The 18,338-nt window shown below is 34.7% G+C and overlaps 1 protein-coding gene and 1 long non-coding RNA gene across 2 annotated transcripts; one reads left to right on the top strand and one right to left on the bottom strand.

The window, feature by feature from the left end:
• Positions 1–6,220: 6,220 nt before the first annotated feature.
• LOC113691494 (uncharacterized) lies at positions 6,221–9,039 on the top strand. The gene is made up of 2 exons (XR_003448718.2): positions 6,221–8,332; positions 8,426–9,039. It is a non-coding gene; the product is annotated as an uncharacterized lncRNA (long non-coding RNA).
• Positions 9,040–12,334: 3,295 nt separating this feature from the next.
• On the bottom strand, positions 12,335–17,241 carry LOC113691493 (uncharacterized). The gene is made up of 9 exons (XM_027209638.2): positions 16,922–17,241; positions 16,419–16,502; positions 15,745–15,779; positions 15,529–15,640; positions 13,788–13,861; positions 13,304–13,406; positions 12,985–13,115; positions 12,842–12,890; positions 12,335–12,755 (listed from the first exon to the last, which is right to left on the bottom strand). The coding sequence occupies exons 1-9, from the start codon at positions 17,099–17,101 to the stop codon at positions 12,678–12,680; spliced, it is 846 nt and encodes a 281-aa protein (XP_027065439.1). The 5' UTR covers positions 17,102–17,241; the 3' UTR covers positions 12,335–12,677.
• Positions 17,242–18,338: the final 1,097 nt, after the last annotated feature.

The following is an 18,338-nucleotide window of genomic DNA, read 5'->3' as shown; positions in this document are numbered from 1 at the left end:
CTAAATTAACTTGATCTTTTGGATTCCACAACCAAAAATAAATAATTAATTGCAAATCATACCAAATTAAAAAGTTTTACGAATGCATAAAGGGTGTTATACAAGTAATTTGCCCTCTATTTTTTTAAAAAATAATATGATGACTAATTATAAATAACAATAGAGTATGGGATAATAGTCTTCTTGGGTATAGTTTTTCTTTTGTTTTTTTAGTGTTTGTGGAAGGGCTCGAACTCATACTTACTTGCACTTGAATCCCCCTACTTGCGTTCTTTTCCCCAGTTTTACATCATTTACTAATTCTACTTATAATTAGAAGACTTGCAACAAAAATATTTATAAAGCATAACAATATAATCTAAATGTACAAATTACAAATATATATATATATAATAAATTCAACAACTGTATTGTATATGTGTCATGCTTTAACTACAGTTGCTACTCCAATTTACCATGAAAGAAGTATCAGTGGGTGTGTTAGGATATTAAAAATACGTTTTAAATATGCTTTCAGTTGCATCATAAATATGCTTTTCAATTTTTTTTATATTCTAATTTTTTCTGACATACATCACGTCACAAAAAAAATGTTATAATAATTATTTCAAATAATATTCTATTCAAACATACTCAATTTTTATTTTTATTGGAAAAATGACGTAGTTGATAAATACTTAGTTCTTACTTTTGAGGTTTATCACATTGAAAATAAATTAGTTCAATAACTCACATTAAAATTTGTATTTTAATCAAGGGATAATTTCAATAACTTCTTTTGAAGTTTCTAACAATTTCGGCCACCTCCCATAAGGTTTGAAAAATTATGCTTATCTCCATTGATGCTATGAAAAAAAACTATAATAACCTTCACAAACTTCACAAATTTTAAGTGAAAATGAGTTTAAAAAAGAAAAATAGAAATTCTTGTTTGGTAATACTTCTTTATCCTAAAACTCTAATGTTATTTAATCTAGTACATTATACTTCATTCCCATTTTTTTTAATTAGATTTGTTAATCAATTTACAAAAATTTGACCAACCAATTAGGGAGGCATTAATTAAAATAAGTATTTTCAAAAATTACTTAACCAAAAAAAGTATAAAGTACTAAAAAGGAATGCTTTTAAAACATGTCTTAAATTTTCCTACAAAATACTAACTTGAAATTTTACCCATCGGATAATGGTGATAGTTGACTTTTTAGCATTTAATTTGTTTTACATATTAGAGTGGGGTAATATTGGATATTCATTGGATTTTTTTCACTTGCATCATCGATTGCTACCAAGATATAATTTGTAGGGGAGGTTTTTATAATTTTTCAAACTTTAGAGAAGATGGTTGCAATTATCAGAAACCTCAATTGAGGTTTCTAAAATTATCCCTTCAATCAATTGTTATAAATTTTGTATTTTCAGTCTATCTTCAAGGAGTTACTTATAATTGCTTCTTCTCGCATTTTCAAGAATACCATAGCAAGATTTGTGAAATAGAAGACGGGAAGAATCAAAATCTAATATATTTGAGACCTGACAATTATACCCAAAATCCAATAACCCACCTAACTCACCAACTAATTTGAGAGGTTAGGTTGGGTAAATTGGGTATTGGATCAATTTTGGATTGGGTAATAAAAATTCATACATATTTTGGGTGGTTTGGGTATTTGTGTTGAGTACCCATCACCCAACTTAAATTAAAAAATAACTAAACAAATTAAACACAAAATGCATGATCACGCACGCAGGAGTTGATCTATTAAGTCAACGACTTTCCCAATATGTGGGGTCCCACAGATCGTATAATCAGGTGTAACCCCAGTGCACGAAATCTTGACCATCCAAACAAGATCATATCCGCATGTAGGCTTTTAGTTTTAGCAAGCGGGAATCTCATGTGGCTAAAGCCTTGTAACGGCTCGATGGGATGCGACCTAATGACTATTAAATGTTGGTGTTTGTGAGTTGTGTGCACTGGGAACATAAGATCATAACGGTGTCCAATTGCTACACAATACAAATCCAATGGCAGCCCAAGGTGAGATACAGGCGCCTTAATGTGTGTATTGTTTAGATGTTTCTAATTTCTCCATTTTACAACTGTTCAGATGTGTTATCATGCATGATTCTTTTGTGTTTATTTTTTGGGTCAAAAATTCAGTTTATAATTTTCTTTAAAGTGTGATTGAGTCCAAGTAGTTTAAACAGTTAGTATGTGTGTGTATTTATAAAAGTATATTAGTGTGTATTTTAGTGTGTTTGTATGTGTAAAAATAACAATGTATTTCAAAAGAACTTAAAAACTGAGTGTGTGAAAATATATCTATCTATGTGAATATGTATTTATGTGTGTGAATTTTTTTTTTTTGTATGTGAAAATATATTTGAGAGAGCTTATGTATCAAAATCTATTATTTAATATATTGAATCATATTTGGGTCATGGATTTGAGACAATCCAATATGACCCAACCCAGAATTAATCCAATATAAAGTTGAGTGGATTGGATGTAACCCATTTAAATGAAAATCCAATATCAATCCGCTCAATTGCCAGGTATAAGAAAGATTAAACATTCATAAGAAAGCTATAAGTTTTCGGAATTTTGTAAATATGTCATAGGTTACTAGCATATACACATGACCATATATATATATATATATATATATATATATATATATATATATATTCAGACGTGTACACATAATTCACCAAATTGCATGTTTGTATTGATGCGCATATGCTTATTTGTGCAAATTTGTATCTGTATATTGTAGATGTCAAGTATATCAAAATGCACACTTTTACATGGATGCATAGTTTTGTTTATCAACTTGCAAAATTTTTTTTAAAGGCACATCACTTTGAGCCTTATTCAATCATTTAAGAATAAATTTAGTAATTATTGCCTGAACCATAACTTATGCACCATTTGCAAATTTTTTTAATGGATATTGAATCTTCCCATCCTCATTTTCCAGATTTTCCTCCCTTTTTTATTTTTTAATGTTGTTTCCTTTTTTTTTACTTTCCACTCGTGATTCGAGCTCTCTCTGCTGCAGCACTAATTAGCTAATAAAAGAAGAAGATAGAAGTGGGTCACTTCGATCTTGTCTGTGAATAAAACGGAAAATGGTTTCCCAAATAATCTTAAATCCAAACACACTCATAATCTGATCTGAGGGCTTCAGGCCTCAGCCAAAACTCAAGAAAAATGTATGAGGCTGCGGAGAGCCGGGGAGTTCTTAAAGGGTTGTTGCCCCTCTCTGTATTGCCGATGATTTCCTGCCCAAAAATACATGCTTAAACAGCCCTTTGCAGAAAAATCAAGATGCTGAAAAGAACCATGTTGTTTCCCGGGTGCGTTTGGTAACTGGTGATGTTTGTGTTTTGAAATCGAGGACCGTTTTGGGTTATTTCTCAAAAATCTGTCTTGTTTGCTTTAGAATATCGTTGATGCTGTCGCTGTTGCCGTATTATTCCACAACCATAATCTATAAAGCCTTTTCTTTTGCTTTTAAGGCTCTGAGACTTCAGTAATATTCAGGCTGTGATGATTGCAGGAATCTTTTCTTGAGTTTGTTGTTGTTGTTGGGGCACGGAGTTCATCCGACCCGTATCATGGCTGGGCAACCCTGATGGCATGTGAGCTGAGATTTTCTCATTCTCATATGCACCTGGGAATTTTTGCAGCCATGGCGGTGTCTTCCTCCATTTTGCCTCCTCTTGATGCGGATCTGAGCCTAGTTGAACTGTACATGATGATTTACTGTCTTCTCTCAACTTCCCGAAAGGAATCAGTTTGTTTAGTTTGCATTCGACATTTTTACTATGTTTTATCGTGCTTTTAGACTCAATTTTTGAATGCTATAATTCTATCAGTATTTTGACCCAAGAAAATGAAATATCTGATCGGCACTAGGGAAGATAATTTATTTTCTGGCTACCAAACTTGCTTATTGCTCTATAATTCTGGCTTGCAAGCTAAGGTTGTGTTTGGATTGCATTTTTCGTCATTTTTTATGAAAAAATTACTGTAGCGATTTGATATATGTGAGAGAAAAAGGTGATTGGAAAATATAATCACGGAAAATGACAATGAGTTTGTTTGGACAAAGATAATTTGGTTTGCAAAATTTATTCTCACAAATCCCAATCACCTTTTTATCTCACATACATCACATCATAAAAAATGTTACAGTAAATATCTCAAATAAATCATCCAAATAATATCCTGTCCAAACAAACTCAATATATTTTTCGATACAATATTTTTCGACAGAAACGAGCAATCCAAACAAGACTGAACTCGAGTAATATGCCTACTTAAGCTAGATAGTAGCTAGTGAAAGCTTAGGTTTTTTGACGATCAAATGATCACATTTATGTTTGTGTGGTATGGTTGAGCTATTTTTCTTTGATGTTACTTGGGTCAGTGCATGAGCTCTTTCTCTGTGATGCTACGCAAGTGAATGCATCATCTCTTTTTAGTTGAGGTAGAATGAAAATGTAGTGGTGATATCACTTTCAGTCCTGTGGTATGTTTTGTTAAATCTTGTTTGGACTTGGGCCGTGTTTGGGAAATTGTTCTTGTTTTGATTTCCTAAAACTGTCTCAGAATTCGTGCTCTCCACTGGTTGAAATTAAAATGAATACACGAATAAAAAATGAGGCAGCAGGGGCTGGGGAGTTTCCAAGGGGTGTCAAAAAAAAAAAAAAAAAAAGAGGAAGGCCCTTGGCGGAAATCTCAAGAACTGGAACTTTCATTAAAGTTGGAGGACTACCGACTACATTGGTCATTTGCCGGTTACGCCTACGGTGGAAAGTTCACTTTTTTGCCCAATGCAAGGAGGTCAACTGTGTTCTGTGGGACGCACAAAGACGGACAGATAAATGATGTACCGGGCACGGGAGAAAGCGCCGGTTGTGCTTGGATAAAATAATGCAATACATTTTAAAATTATGATAAAAGTTCTCTTAAAAATTTGTTCATTATCTAATACCCATTACTTAGAAAATATTTTGTGAACACTCCAATCGAGATGCAGGTCCCAATGAAAAGTGAAGAGCGAAAAAGTGAATGTCAAAAAAACGTGAAAAATAAAGGTACGAAAAGGTAGACGAAATTGTTGTAACAAAAAATAGGTAAAATTTTTAATATTATTTAGTAAATTTTATACATGTCAAAACAAATATTGTGGTAGTTTTTATATTTTAATTGAGTTTAATATTTGAAATAATTGAAGCATAAATATAAAAGAAAAAGTTGGGATATCAAACATGATTAAAATAAAGAAATATGTGTAATTTTGGTCCCCTAACGTTTGGTCTATGAGTTAAACTAGCCCTTGATATTTTGACCAAAATAAATACGGTCCCAAATTTTTTATTTTAGGCAAATTTAGGACAACTAATAGAAAACTACAATATCTAACGGTCAAAATCAAGTAAGAATTAGTCAAAAGTTTGACTTTATATTTTTTGGTCTCTAATATTTGAAAATTTGTTCAATATGGTCCCTTATATTTTAAATAATTATATTTCAAATAAAATAAAATGTGAATTAGATTAAATTCATAAAAAATGTGTTCTAAATCTCATTAAAATCCTTAAAAGTAATCCACATTATCGAAACATATCATTTAGCCTAAAGAGCATCTTTTCATTAAATTAATTACAAATAAATAATAACACATAAATCATATATAAAAGAAAATTTAGTGGAAAAAAGAGAATTTGAATTTGAGCGTATAGTAACTTTAATTGTAAACAGTATAACACAAATTGTTGTATGACTTGTGCGTACGAGTTTCAATTGGTTATGGTTAGGCATTGTGATTATAATAACAAGTAAAGGTGATTACCAATATAGAGGGTTCACATGAATTTTTAAAAAATTTCTTGCTATTTCTTCTTGGCTTTCCTTTATATTAAATCAAATATTTCAACAATAAAATTTAATGTATTATATTTATGTTCATCTTAAATTGATAATTTTATTGAATAATTTAAATAATTATAAAATATTTATTTCAATTGAAACTTAATTGACAACTAGTTGAAATACCAAAAAAAAAAAAGAAAAAGAAAATATTATTCAATCAACTCAATGACATATAGTTATTTATATTATAATAGAATATTTAATTAACTATTTTAATTTATCAAATATAGTATTGGATGAATAAATTTTTAAGAGAACTTCTATTGTGATTTTAAAATGTATTACGTTTTTCATCCAGGCCCAACCGGTTTTCTTAGGTGCCCGGATGTCCTTCTTTGTGCGTTCCCACATGGCACAATTGGCCTCGTTGCATTGCTTCTGCCTACTATGGGCAGAAAAGTGAACTTTCCACCGTAGACGTAACCGTCATTTGCCCAATCAATCAGCTTAAATGAAAGTTGGAGAACTTTTATTGAAGTCTGATGGTTGCACTGCCACCATTAACTGAAGGAAAAATGAATGAGGCAGCAGAGAGCTGGGGAGTTTCTAAAGGGTTGTTGCCCCTCTCTGTTTTCCTGCCTATGATTTCGGCAATTCTTTTTGAAAAAAGAAAGAAATTAACATCCCTTTGCAGAAATCAGAAACTGGAAATGTTATCAAACGAGGCCTGTTTGGATTGGAGATTATTTCTGAAAGATCTGCTGAGATAGCAGTGCTTGTTTCATCACCAACCTTAATTCTTTGTTGTTGCTGCTGCTGCTCTGCTGTGTAGTCATAATTACTGATGCCTTTTTGCATTTGGGCGTTGAGGTTTGTGTATATTTCCGGGCAGTGACGATGAAAATCCTTTCTTGAGTTATTGATGGCGAAATTCATGGAGGTAAATTCGAGCCCGTATCTTGGCTGGGCAACCCAGATGGCGTGTGGGATGAGATGGGTCTCATCCGCATATGTAACTGGGAATTTGCAGCCATGGCGGTGTCTCCCTCCATTTTGCCTCCACCTTTTACAGATCTGAGCCTGATTGATCATTGTATGTATCTTCTCTGTATCTTTTAATTACTCGATTGTTTTTGTTTCAGTCTTGTGGTATGTTGATTTGTCGGTGGATGAATTCCATTGGAAACAATACATTGATGGACCTAGAAGCATCAAGTCATTAAGCCAGGAGCAACCAAGAAATTTTATGCAGCAATTATCTGTTATGAAACATTAATTTTGACTTTTACCCCCTTGTCATGTTAGTGACCATCTTCGTTAGGGCTAAAGACCAGTTAAAAGAGTATTTTCCCACCTCCTACTGTCTTGGTACTAGTTTTCCATATGTTTTGGGGCTCAACAAGCAGAATCTGCAGTCAACCATGATTTGTTTGATATAATTCGGTTTCTGTTTCAATTTTGGTCTTAGGAAGTTGATGCTGGTCATGCATTGATTAATTTCCGGGACAGATAAGCACATCTGAGTTCCATATATTGGTAGTTTGAAAGGGGATTATTCAATGGACAGATCCTAATTAGGAGACTAAAGACTAACGTATCTCACTCTTCAATCATTTTGCAGCAATCTTTGTTATATTAATTTTACTGGTTTTGCACATGGACTTATGCTTTGCTTTAATTACCCTGCTGCTATAACGGTTTGCTTCAATGGTATCGCATGAACATCTCTGAGGACACTTTGGGCTTTGACAATACAACTTCTGGTCAAGTTTGAACATCAGGTGTGCTTTGTTTCTCTCCTGAGTCCCCCCCCCTCCCCCTTTCTGGTGTGTTGCATGATTTTGGTAGCATTTTACTAAATGCAGCAAATTTCAGTTTCGAAAATTTGCAGGATCTTTAAAAGTCACTTTGGATAATTTGCACTGTGGTATATCTGAAGAGAGATGATGTCAATATGTAGTGAAAAATTAGCAAAATCCATTTACATTTTTAAAGAAGACAGAGCCTGATTGTTCTTTATTGCTGTCCTTTGCTGTTAGGTTTCGTTTCAAGGACATATTGAGGACAGCAATATAGGCTAATGGTAGTCTCTCTGTTTGCATATCTAGAGTTTTGGTAGTTTAGTTTAGAGATTTGAAGCTTCAAATTTCACACTCCACAAGAATGTTATCAAAGACAAAGTGACCAACTGATGTAGGGTAAAATTGTTTTCCTGATGTTTCTGGTGTAGCCTATGAGAGCCTTAGCTAATTCACTCTTTCCTTCTCTAGTGGGGAAAAACAAAGGATGATTGCAGAATACAAATACGTTATTAGGTATAACTATTCTTTACAGAATATATTTGGGTGTCTCTACAAGCTAATAAAATGACCTAGAATTGCAATTTGTACTCCAGCTGCAATGTCTTGAACACTTCTTCGACGAACATCCTGCTGCCAAACTTCAGTAAGTAAGAGTTGTAGTGTACTGAACTTCAGCAATCCTATCATACGGTGACATGATAGGTGTCTGAATTTGGTAATTTCGATATGGATTCAGGTGGAAGTTCCATTGTAGAGGTATTGATTCATAAATTCATACTGCCTATTATCATTCTGCTCCAAACGATCCCAAACAGACCGCCTCTCGTCATCTGCCTCCGTTGGGCCTCACCCATGGATGTTGAATCCTAGCATGTTTCCTTAATTCATCATAATTCCCAGAAAAATCACAAGATTCCAGAGCACAACCCCGTGTTCCCGAGTTCATGTACGTGCGAGCACCTTGTACCACAATCCAACCACTGATGTTTCCCCGAGAAAGAGGGCACACAAGTTCAAGAACCCGTCTGTTTGCACAAGGAAAAGACCCGTTTGGTTGATCAATGGAAGTTGATTTTGATGGCGATAACCCATGCAATTTACAGAACTGATCAAAGCAATTCGAATGGAGGTAGCTTGTGTCACAGATGAATTCCTGGTTCTTTTGAGCAGAACTACTTTCCACAGAGTTCTTGCAATTCCTGCTATTAGTCTTTGATTTGTTGCAATTGTAAGGAAATGTCCTTGAATATTGATTGGAAGATGAGGGGTTCAATCTTTTGTCCTTCAGCATCTTAAGATGTTTGATGGATGCTTTTTATAAGAGGATTCAAGTTTGGTTTTCTTGATCAACTGTTTGAGACGAATTACTACTTTTTTTTTGGTGCTAGACTCAGAAGATGGGGCTTTCTGAATTTTTGATGAGTTCGATTCTGTGAAGGATTTCTCTCAGAAATGGAACACAAAAGTACGTTCCTGATTGATCATTGTCCACGTGAAACTATATGGGGTTTGTATTTATAATTACACCGCAGGGTAGGATACAGATGCGGTGAGAATCTTGGGAAATTTTCCAGAGTTCAATTAGACAGAAGAAAGAAAGGCGTTGATTGGAAAATTTGAACTCGCATTCCTTCAAACACAAGGCAGAGAACCACTCAATAAATTTGGACACAGTTGCAAAGGTCAAATAATACTTCAACATGCTAGATCAAACTAATTAAAGCACATTAATAAGTAAATCCTAAGGCTCCTCCATCTGGAGGAAGTGGAGAATTGAAGTTGGAGTAGTTAAATCACATTGATGATCCGTTCATTCATGAGGACGCAACGCTCACATGGTTCAAAAAAAAAAAAAAAAAACAAGTTCTTCTTTTGGATATTTATTTCCATCAAATATTTAACTAGTACAATGTTATCACCAGTAACAGCAGACCAATGCTGAATGTTTTGAGACTGTCAAAGAAAGACAATCCTGCATGAATTCATGCTGAGGAAAGTTCTATGTAAAACTAGAGGTGGCAAAATGGATTCAAATCCATTTATCCATCCATATAAACCAAGTTTAAATGGATTTGGATGACTAACAAAAATGTGATGGTTTTAAATGGATAACCATTTAAAACCAATTAAATTGATGGATTTACATGGTTTATCCACTTGATCCATATAAATCCATTTAGCAAAATAGCATGCAATGGGAAGACGGACCCAGGACTCACAAATAACTTCTTCTCTTCCTTCCAGAATGCGTCATTGTTGTGGGCCCACAAAACTAGAGAACATCATCACGTTCACAAGAAGTGGAGCTAGAAACACAGCCAAAATATTGACAACTGGCCTCTATGAGTTTGTTAAATCTGAGAAGGGTCTTTTTTTGTTATTGTCTTGTACTTCCTTCAGTATATTTTCGTCTTTTTCTTTTTCTTTTTTTGTAGATTTTTCCCTTTAATTGCTTAATAATCACATGTTCTTTGCCTTCTACTAAGGGCCTGTTGCGAGTTACAATAACTTATTAAAAAATAATTTTTTAATAGAGTTTTTAATAAAAATACTAAGTAAGTATTTAAATGCTTTAAAATATATTATTTGGAGATATAGTTCAATAAATACTTGTTGTATTGGATAATATATAATTTAAAAAATTTTAAATGTATTTATCTCTTTATTTAGTTCATAATATAGGATAAAATGATTAAATTCAATGTTTTATTTTTTAAATCACAAAAGCTAATATAAAAGTACCAAATTTAACCTTTTGCTAAAAGTGTTTTTAACACAAAAATTTTTACTCCTAATTTTATGGGATGATATTCACCAAACGTTTTGCCTCTAGCACCTAAAAATGCATTTTTACTAGAAGCACTACAACTCTTATGGGGAGAGCTTGCGCCTCTTATGGGGTGCAACCTGGCTCAACTCCGGATTAGTCAGGGCCCAAAGTAGCTATTTCATACCGAAGGATCTGACAAAAAAAAAAGTTATGAAAATATTTAAATGGATTATAAATGGATAATTGGTTTTTATTTAATCCATTTAGATCCATCCATTTAGATCCATTTATTAAATGGATTTAAATGGATTGGATAAATTTCATCCACCATCCGTTAAGTCAAAACCAATTATGAACCATTTATCCATATTGCCACCTCTATGTAAAACCACCTGATGTTATTGATGAACCCAAGTAACACTAGTGAGTTCACCAAAGGCTTCCAAATCCTGAGTATCTCATGACTTTCCACTCTCAGCAGGAGACATCTTCTTCTCAGAAAATGCTTTTCCGGTCACATGGTATGATTCTTTTCATCTGCACGGCATCGTGAATAGCTTGAATACCTGTCTGGATGTTGTGCTTCCAAGGTACACAAAATGCACCGCCTTGCCGATGCCTCTTAAACAGATTAAACCCCATAAAGCAGCTCAACCATTTCTCATATTCTAAGGCACCTGATGTTGGGGCCATTGAAGTATCATGCATTCCTTTAGTCGCCTGTTAGCAACAAAACATAGAACTGTAAACTGATATCCAACGGATTCTTGGCAAAAAGTCTATCACTCTATCCCAAGAATTGTCTTCAATGCCAAGGTAGGCTTCCTCTTCGTGGGTGCGCTGAGGATCAATGTGAGTGCCATGACTCGGTGTGCAGAGGATCAATCTCGGGTAGTTGTCAACTCTGCTTCGCCTCCCTTTCATAGCCGCCTTCCCTTCCAACTTCATACATTGGATTGGGTGTCACTTGGCAGATGGCTTAATCGAGGCGAGCACAACCAATAACTTAGACAACTGTTCAACACCAAACACAATATAACTTCGAGTATAATCTCTACAGGATCCCTCCCTTGATATCTTTGGCCGATTTGCTGATTAGGCAAATTTTATGAAGTTGAGAACCCCAGTATATTCGATGTTCGAGGACTCCAAAATTCAACAGGAGACAATGATCAATTTCTTGAACACAAAATTTAACAAAATAGTCTAGGATCAATTTCTCCAACAATAGACCTTAGGATCATTTCTCTACAATTTATGGAACCTGACAATTGGGAGACCCTAGGATCAATTTCTACAATCCAACAAGTGAATACCTAGAAAGACTAATTCCACTTGTCGGAGATTTATGATCATGGCACAAAAAGATCAAGAAAGAATTGCACCAAGGCCCTTTGGAAGGCAACCAGCTCTATTCTATATCACCAAAACCGCACCTAGTAGAACAGTTCACATACATAAGAATTAAAGTCGGCCAAAACCAACATACGCTCAAGAGTAACTTAGAAGCAAGGCGATTAACACGTATGTATAGAAAAATAAAGCGACTGGAAGACTGTACAGCCCAGTTTCTAATCCCATCGGAATGATAATGTCAAGACAACTTTAGAATTTTACAACTTACTAGTGAATAAATTTGTAGGACTTGACTAGAAAACAAAAGGTCGACTATGTGAAAATTCTATCTCTCTACAGTTTCGAATAAAGAACGTTCATTCACATGCTTTGTAAATCAAGATTCTTCAAAGTTATTTGGTATATAAGGGGGCAACATGCAAAAATTTTACCCATATAATTCAGCCGTTTTCTGTAAGGTCATGTTAATAGGAGTGCTCAAAACTTTATCTTGGAAGGAATGACTTGCTCATGGTTGCATATCTTGGAAAGGGAAGACTTTTAGCATATCAATTGGTAGTGGAAAGGATGTGTATCTCCTGACCTTATCCACAAAGACCAGACGCAAGAATAACAAGCCTCTCATAAAGGGTACAAGAAACAACTCCAGCAAATGTACCACTCAGTATGCTTAAATTGCAGGACCTAATATGGTACCTCAGGAACCAAATCAAAGATTGTTACTGTTAAGCCAGAAACTCAGAAAGAGATCAAAGACATGGTATTTAAAATTATGAAAATAATTGAAAATCTATACAGAAGACAAAAGGTAGAGCAAAACAAGCACCAAGGCTTTGGGATGATTATAAGGTCTTTGAGCACATCACATGGCTTCTCTACCACTTTGTTGAAGTTCAATCTTGTGTGCAACATCCCCCTCCAAGTTTATTGAATAAGTTACCTGTTATAAAAAAAAAAAAATTGGAGGTTACAGAAGTTCAAAATTTAGATTATTCAAAGGACAAATCATAACATGTTAACACTCACCAGTTCTAGGGAACTGACTCTGTGTAGAAGCAAACCATTCACCTTTTCCCTGGAAAAGATACAAAACAGTAGAAGATGGTTATCAATAATGCTTCAGGCATAAACATCACCTTAGAAGATTAGAACAAGGATGAAGCACTCACTTGTTTTGATCAAATATCCTACGAATTGGAGTAAGACAAGGTCCTTTGCCCGGTTGATCAGCATTACCAGGCTGTTTTGCACTCTGTTTGTGAACATGTTCGGTACAAGCATGGCCACTGAGGTAAGCGTCCTACTAGGACAAAGTTCATATGCAAAGATTCAGGAGATTCAGGAGGAAGCTTGAAGATACATGAAACATCAGAGAAGTATGGGCCTTTGAATTCAGTTATGTCAGGAATTTTGGGAATAGGTGTTTGCATTGAAGGTTTACTATTTGAATGCTATGGACAGAATTTGATTGCCAAAACTACCACTCACCACTCGATGATTCAAAAACATTTCATGAAGACACAGAGGATTGTCTTTAGCTTCCGTACTTCCATTACAAGCTAACAGTGGGTGGAAACCAACAACAATGCGCCTTTTGCCCCAATAGGAAAACCAAAAAGCAAACCAGAAGATGTTAATAATTGACAGTGGGTTGAATGTAAAAAGTATGGAGCAAGCTGCCACGGAAGGTAGCAACAGGCCTTGAAAGAAGAAATGTAATCCTCTTTAAGAAGTAGTGCAAGATTCTAAGCTTTAGACCATTGGTTTTTTATTCTTTTACTGCATAGTCATACAACTAAGCTACACAATAGTTGCGCAAAAAATTTTCAGAAGAAAAAAGCTACTTTTCATTTACCCTTGAAATTGGTTCCAAAGTTGACAATCTTATTTCCAGGAAGATAAGCCACATCATTGTTCACATTAAATTAATTTTTGTCCATTTCCAATAAATATCTTACCAGCTATAGCTTACCAGTCACTGGTGCTTTCTTCCAGTGTCTTCATGAGCCACAGTAACTGATGCTCAATAGCACCAGCTGAAGGGCCCTGGAGAATACAAGTTTGTTAAGAGGTAATGAAAACGAGAGTGCAGGAAAATAGTTAGTGAAGTATGCAGCTAAGGACCATAATGGTCCACTAGGAAATGGAAGTATGTTTCTTCTTCTCTTCTTATTCATTTAACAGTTGCGGACACCATTACAAGATTAACAATTAGCTGGTTCAAGTACGGAGCAAAACATAGTAGCTCTTTCATCACTCAAGCTGATCTATGACATTAGGCAAGGACTGCCAAAAGGGTGGGACCTAGGTATAAAAAGGTTCAAGTGAAATCTAGTTCTAGGAAACCTGTCAAAACTCATAAATGCGGGGCTATAAGACGGATGAGAAGAGCTTAATAACAGGGATTGTGCAGTTACAGTGGAGCATAATTTTGGGCATGGTTCGCCATCGCGGGTCACGGTTGTGTCGCGGTCTTGGTTGTTCCACATCCATCGCGGCATATCGGTTGAATATTGGGTGATATGCACATTATAGCACATGAAAGTTTCCAAAAATTTTTAAAAAATTACTAAAATTAGAAAATACCAAAAAAAGACACAATTTTAAAAAAATCTGAGTCAATTCCGAGTTGACTTGGATATATCGGCCGATATCATGCATCACGGATTTGAATCGGCCAATATCGGCCGAGTCAGAGCGAGTCGTCGTGGATATAGTGATATTCGCGATTCGGGGATGGGTATAAAACCGGTCCCCTCTGTTCCGGTTACAACTCAGCCGATACTGAAACATATTGCGAACCATGCTTTTGGAGAGGGCAAGAGAACCGCTTATGTGTAATATATATAGGCATCTCTTTATTCCGAAACTGAACATTTTCAATGCCTACCATGTGATGTAATCTCTTGAATGTAGGCTTTTTGCTTCCGAATTTGAACATTTATACATATTGACCTGAACTTTTAATTAGTACATTGAACTCCCCTTAAAACCAAACAAGTTTAGAAGGTATAAAGTGAATGGTGGGATTATGTTCAAGTAAAGAAAGAATAAGATCAAATCCAAATCCCCAGGCAATTGTAAGACAAAAGTAAATGCTACTTAAGCCACTTTCTCCTTAGCTTTGATAATTTCCATGTCCATCTTACTGGGAAACTTGGTTTTTCCTTGAGATTTCCAGGTTCTTATATGATCTATTTTCCGAAGAGAATAACACGTTTCGAGTATCATTTAGGCTCATGCATCTAGCATTCCTGCACATGGTATTTCTTCTTCATTTCAATTCATCATCAGAACCATGCATCAAAACCATGTCTCAAAATTGTACACTTCAGGTAATGTCCTTAAATGGTTTCACTGAAAACAGGGATGGAGGCAAAATCTTGAAATGGGGAAACTAATTCATAGTATAGATGCATCTAGCACAGAAACTGGGGCCACCAATTACGGACAGGATCTTCTGCAGATTTCTATGATGTATACCCCTTAAACACAACAGTAGATTCAAAGAACTAGAAAGCACTATTTGAAAAGTCAAGGGTTGCCAACCCTACCTTGACCCTGCTAGTATACGAACTGTTCCCAATCAAACAAACCAAAAACATGTACCCTCAACATCAATTGACTTTTAATGATACATCAGAAAATTAAATGACTACTATTATTTGCAAGAAAGGGAATATTCAAGTTCATGTGTTAAGCATGATTCATACCTGAAATAACTCTGTATTCACAATTACAATATCTAAGGTTTTCCCATATTGAACTTTTGTATGCTTGAGGTAGGAACCAGGTCTTTGTCCTTTGAATGATTTTGTTGTGTACCTACAAGTTACAGCAGCTGAAGAGAAATTGGGAAAAAGGACTTTAAACAAATTTGAACCTCCAACTAAGACTGCCAAAGTCAGACATGGTAAAGGATGGTATACCAGGGAAGTTTTAGAGACTGAAAATACCACGTGGCCTGTTAGGAAAGAAATGCATTTTAGTTGCTTATAGCTAAAACTACCAAGTAAAACAAGATCCTAAATAACTGATGAGATCCCAATCAGACCCATAATGTGACTGGTGTAATTTTTTGCTATAAAAACTAAATTTTGCTACCACAAGGATACTTCAAAAGAACAAGTTCAAGATGAAATGTATTTTGCTCTACAGAACGGAATATATGAGGAAACTTCAAGAGATGATGAACCATGCACAAATTATCAGATTCATGAAACTATTTGGCACAAATAAATCAGGTGTAGGTGACTACAAACAACCGTTCCTCACAAGAGTAAACCGTACTTTGAAGAAGAAGTAGAATTTATTACAACAGCAACGAAATCAGTTCCACCATTAGTACATATATTTACAGCAATATCAAAAACAGTAATCTTTTCTGCAGGAGACAGGTAGGTAGGTGACTGAGAAAATATCCATTGCTAGTTTCTAATGTTAGCCGATTCCTGTATTGAGTTTATTGATTGCCTGTCATTTTTTCAATATGTACACGTCTAACCAAGCAAATTTTACCTAATTGTGCTTATCTAGGTAACTTCGAACTGGGTGAACAATCCAGCATAAAGGTGCATTAAACGATTAAAAAGTCATGCCTTACATTCAGGCCGAGAGGATCATTTTCCCCAAGTTCACTAATGCTCACTACAAATTGTACTTTGTACACTTTTGCCACCTTCTCCATCTGCATCAACATTACAGAGAATCGAAATTTCCAGTCAAATCAAGCACCAAAAGCAAGATGACAATAAAGCAAAACTCTCACCGCATAATTGGATGGCTTTAATTGGAACAGCTAATAAACAAACATTCATATTAAAACTACAGAGAAAATCCTATCAGTAATAGTACTGTCAGATGAACAATAGAAAATGATCTCTGTACAAGAATGCCTTTCGGCCATAATCTAACAACAAAGCAGTAATTAAATCCAGCCAAGAAACAACCTTCAAAGTCACCAAATAAAACAGATTAGACCAACAGTTCAAACCCAATAATCCAAACCTCTAATTTAAAAACCCGGTATCTAATGAAAAGGGATGAAAAAGCACAAAATTTTCTTTATTACCAATAGAAAAGCCATGCAAACTACGAGAAACTGACCAGTTTGAGAAGAAGGGTCTGTTCATTTTCAGGCCTAAAACCTCCTGCAACACTCATAAAGTACGTCTCAACAGGCCTGCTGCTACTCTCAGTTCTGTCACCCATGTTAAATGCTAGGTAAACACAGAAACAGAGGGAAATCTGTGTGATGAAAGTGCAAAGCCATGAATGTTCCTTCATTATTATTGCCTGAACTTAGTTCAGAGTCCAGACGGCTGAAACAATAAAAAAGAACACCACTAAGTTCCCTTAATTTTTTTTTGCTGATAGTGGAAGAACATGCGCATAATGCGGCCTGTAGGTCCGATAAGTACTGAGAATGGAACACTAGTTCTTACTGCGCAGGCATTACGTATATCTCTTCCAATTACGGTGTGTGTGTGTGTGTGTTTTTTTTTTTTCAATTTTTCCCCGTCTCACTTTTCATAATTCATTTTCTTTTTAAAGTTTCAATAACTCTTAACCGGGTAAGAAATAAAATACAATAGACTACAAAAACAAAATATAGCAAAAAAAATAATTATTTCATTTTATTTTTGTAGTATGCTATATTTATTTATTTTTTACTTTGTTAGTAGTTGTTAAAACTTCAAAAAAAAAAAAAGAATAAAATGAGATTCTTACTAAGGACACGTATTGATGATACACGTATTTTAAATCATTCTTCTCCCAAAAGAATTCTTAAACCTTTTTTTGCCTACTCAAAAAAATAGTTAAATCACCTTTCAAAGTTGAGGAACCATTAATGTTAAAAAAATTAAAGGAAAAAAAAGCCTAAATGCCACCTCGAGAAAATAAGAGTAAATTTATATTAACGTCCATGTTAGTGATTCCCTTTCTTTTTTCTTTTTTTTTTTTTTTTGCCTTGAGATCCTCTCTTAGTTTCTAGCACAATCTAATTTTTTAAAACCAGTAAGAAATTTACTTCTATATTGATTTCTTTTACTTTATTTTTAAGTCTTATCTATTTTATTCTACTGTTATAATGAGTGAAACATGTATTAATTTAAAAAAAAAAATTTGAAGGCAACATTGAGAAAACTGACACAAAAAAATCACAAAACATCCAATACTAGTACGAAATTTGGAATCAAAATATGTAGTCAACACTCGAGAGTGTTGATAGTTATAAATTTTACAATTACGTCTCGTCATATATAGTTTCCTTATCCCGCGGGCAACAACTTTTTGTTGTTTGGTTGGTTATGGTCAATAATGTCCATTTTGATGAAGAAATGAACAATGGCGGGTCCGGTCCATCATTCTCTTTTTCAAGAGATATGAAAGGTGCTGATGATGTTACCAATTGGCATTGGCGGCAATCAAGAAATAGCAAATTGGACAAGTCGTCCCATCATTTCCTGGAGAATTTCTAGAACTGCTCACTTTTCCTGAGATACACAATTACGAGTCCTAC

The sequence above is a fragment of the Coffea arabica genome, chromosome 6c (assembly GCF_036785885.1).
Source record: "Coffea arabica cultivar ET-39 chromosome 6c, Coffea Arabica ET-39 HiFi, whole genome shotgun sequence".
In the NCBI taxonomy this organism is placed as follows: Eukaryota; Viridiplantae; Streptophyta; class Magnoliopsida; order Gentianales; family Rubiaceae; genus Coffea; species Coffea arabica.
This window is presented reverse-complemented; position numbering and strand designations above follow the sequence as displayed.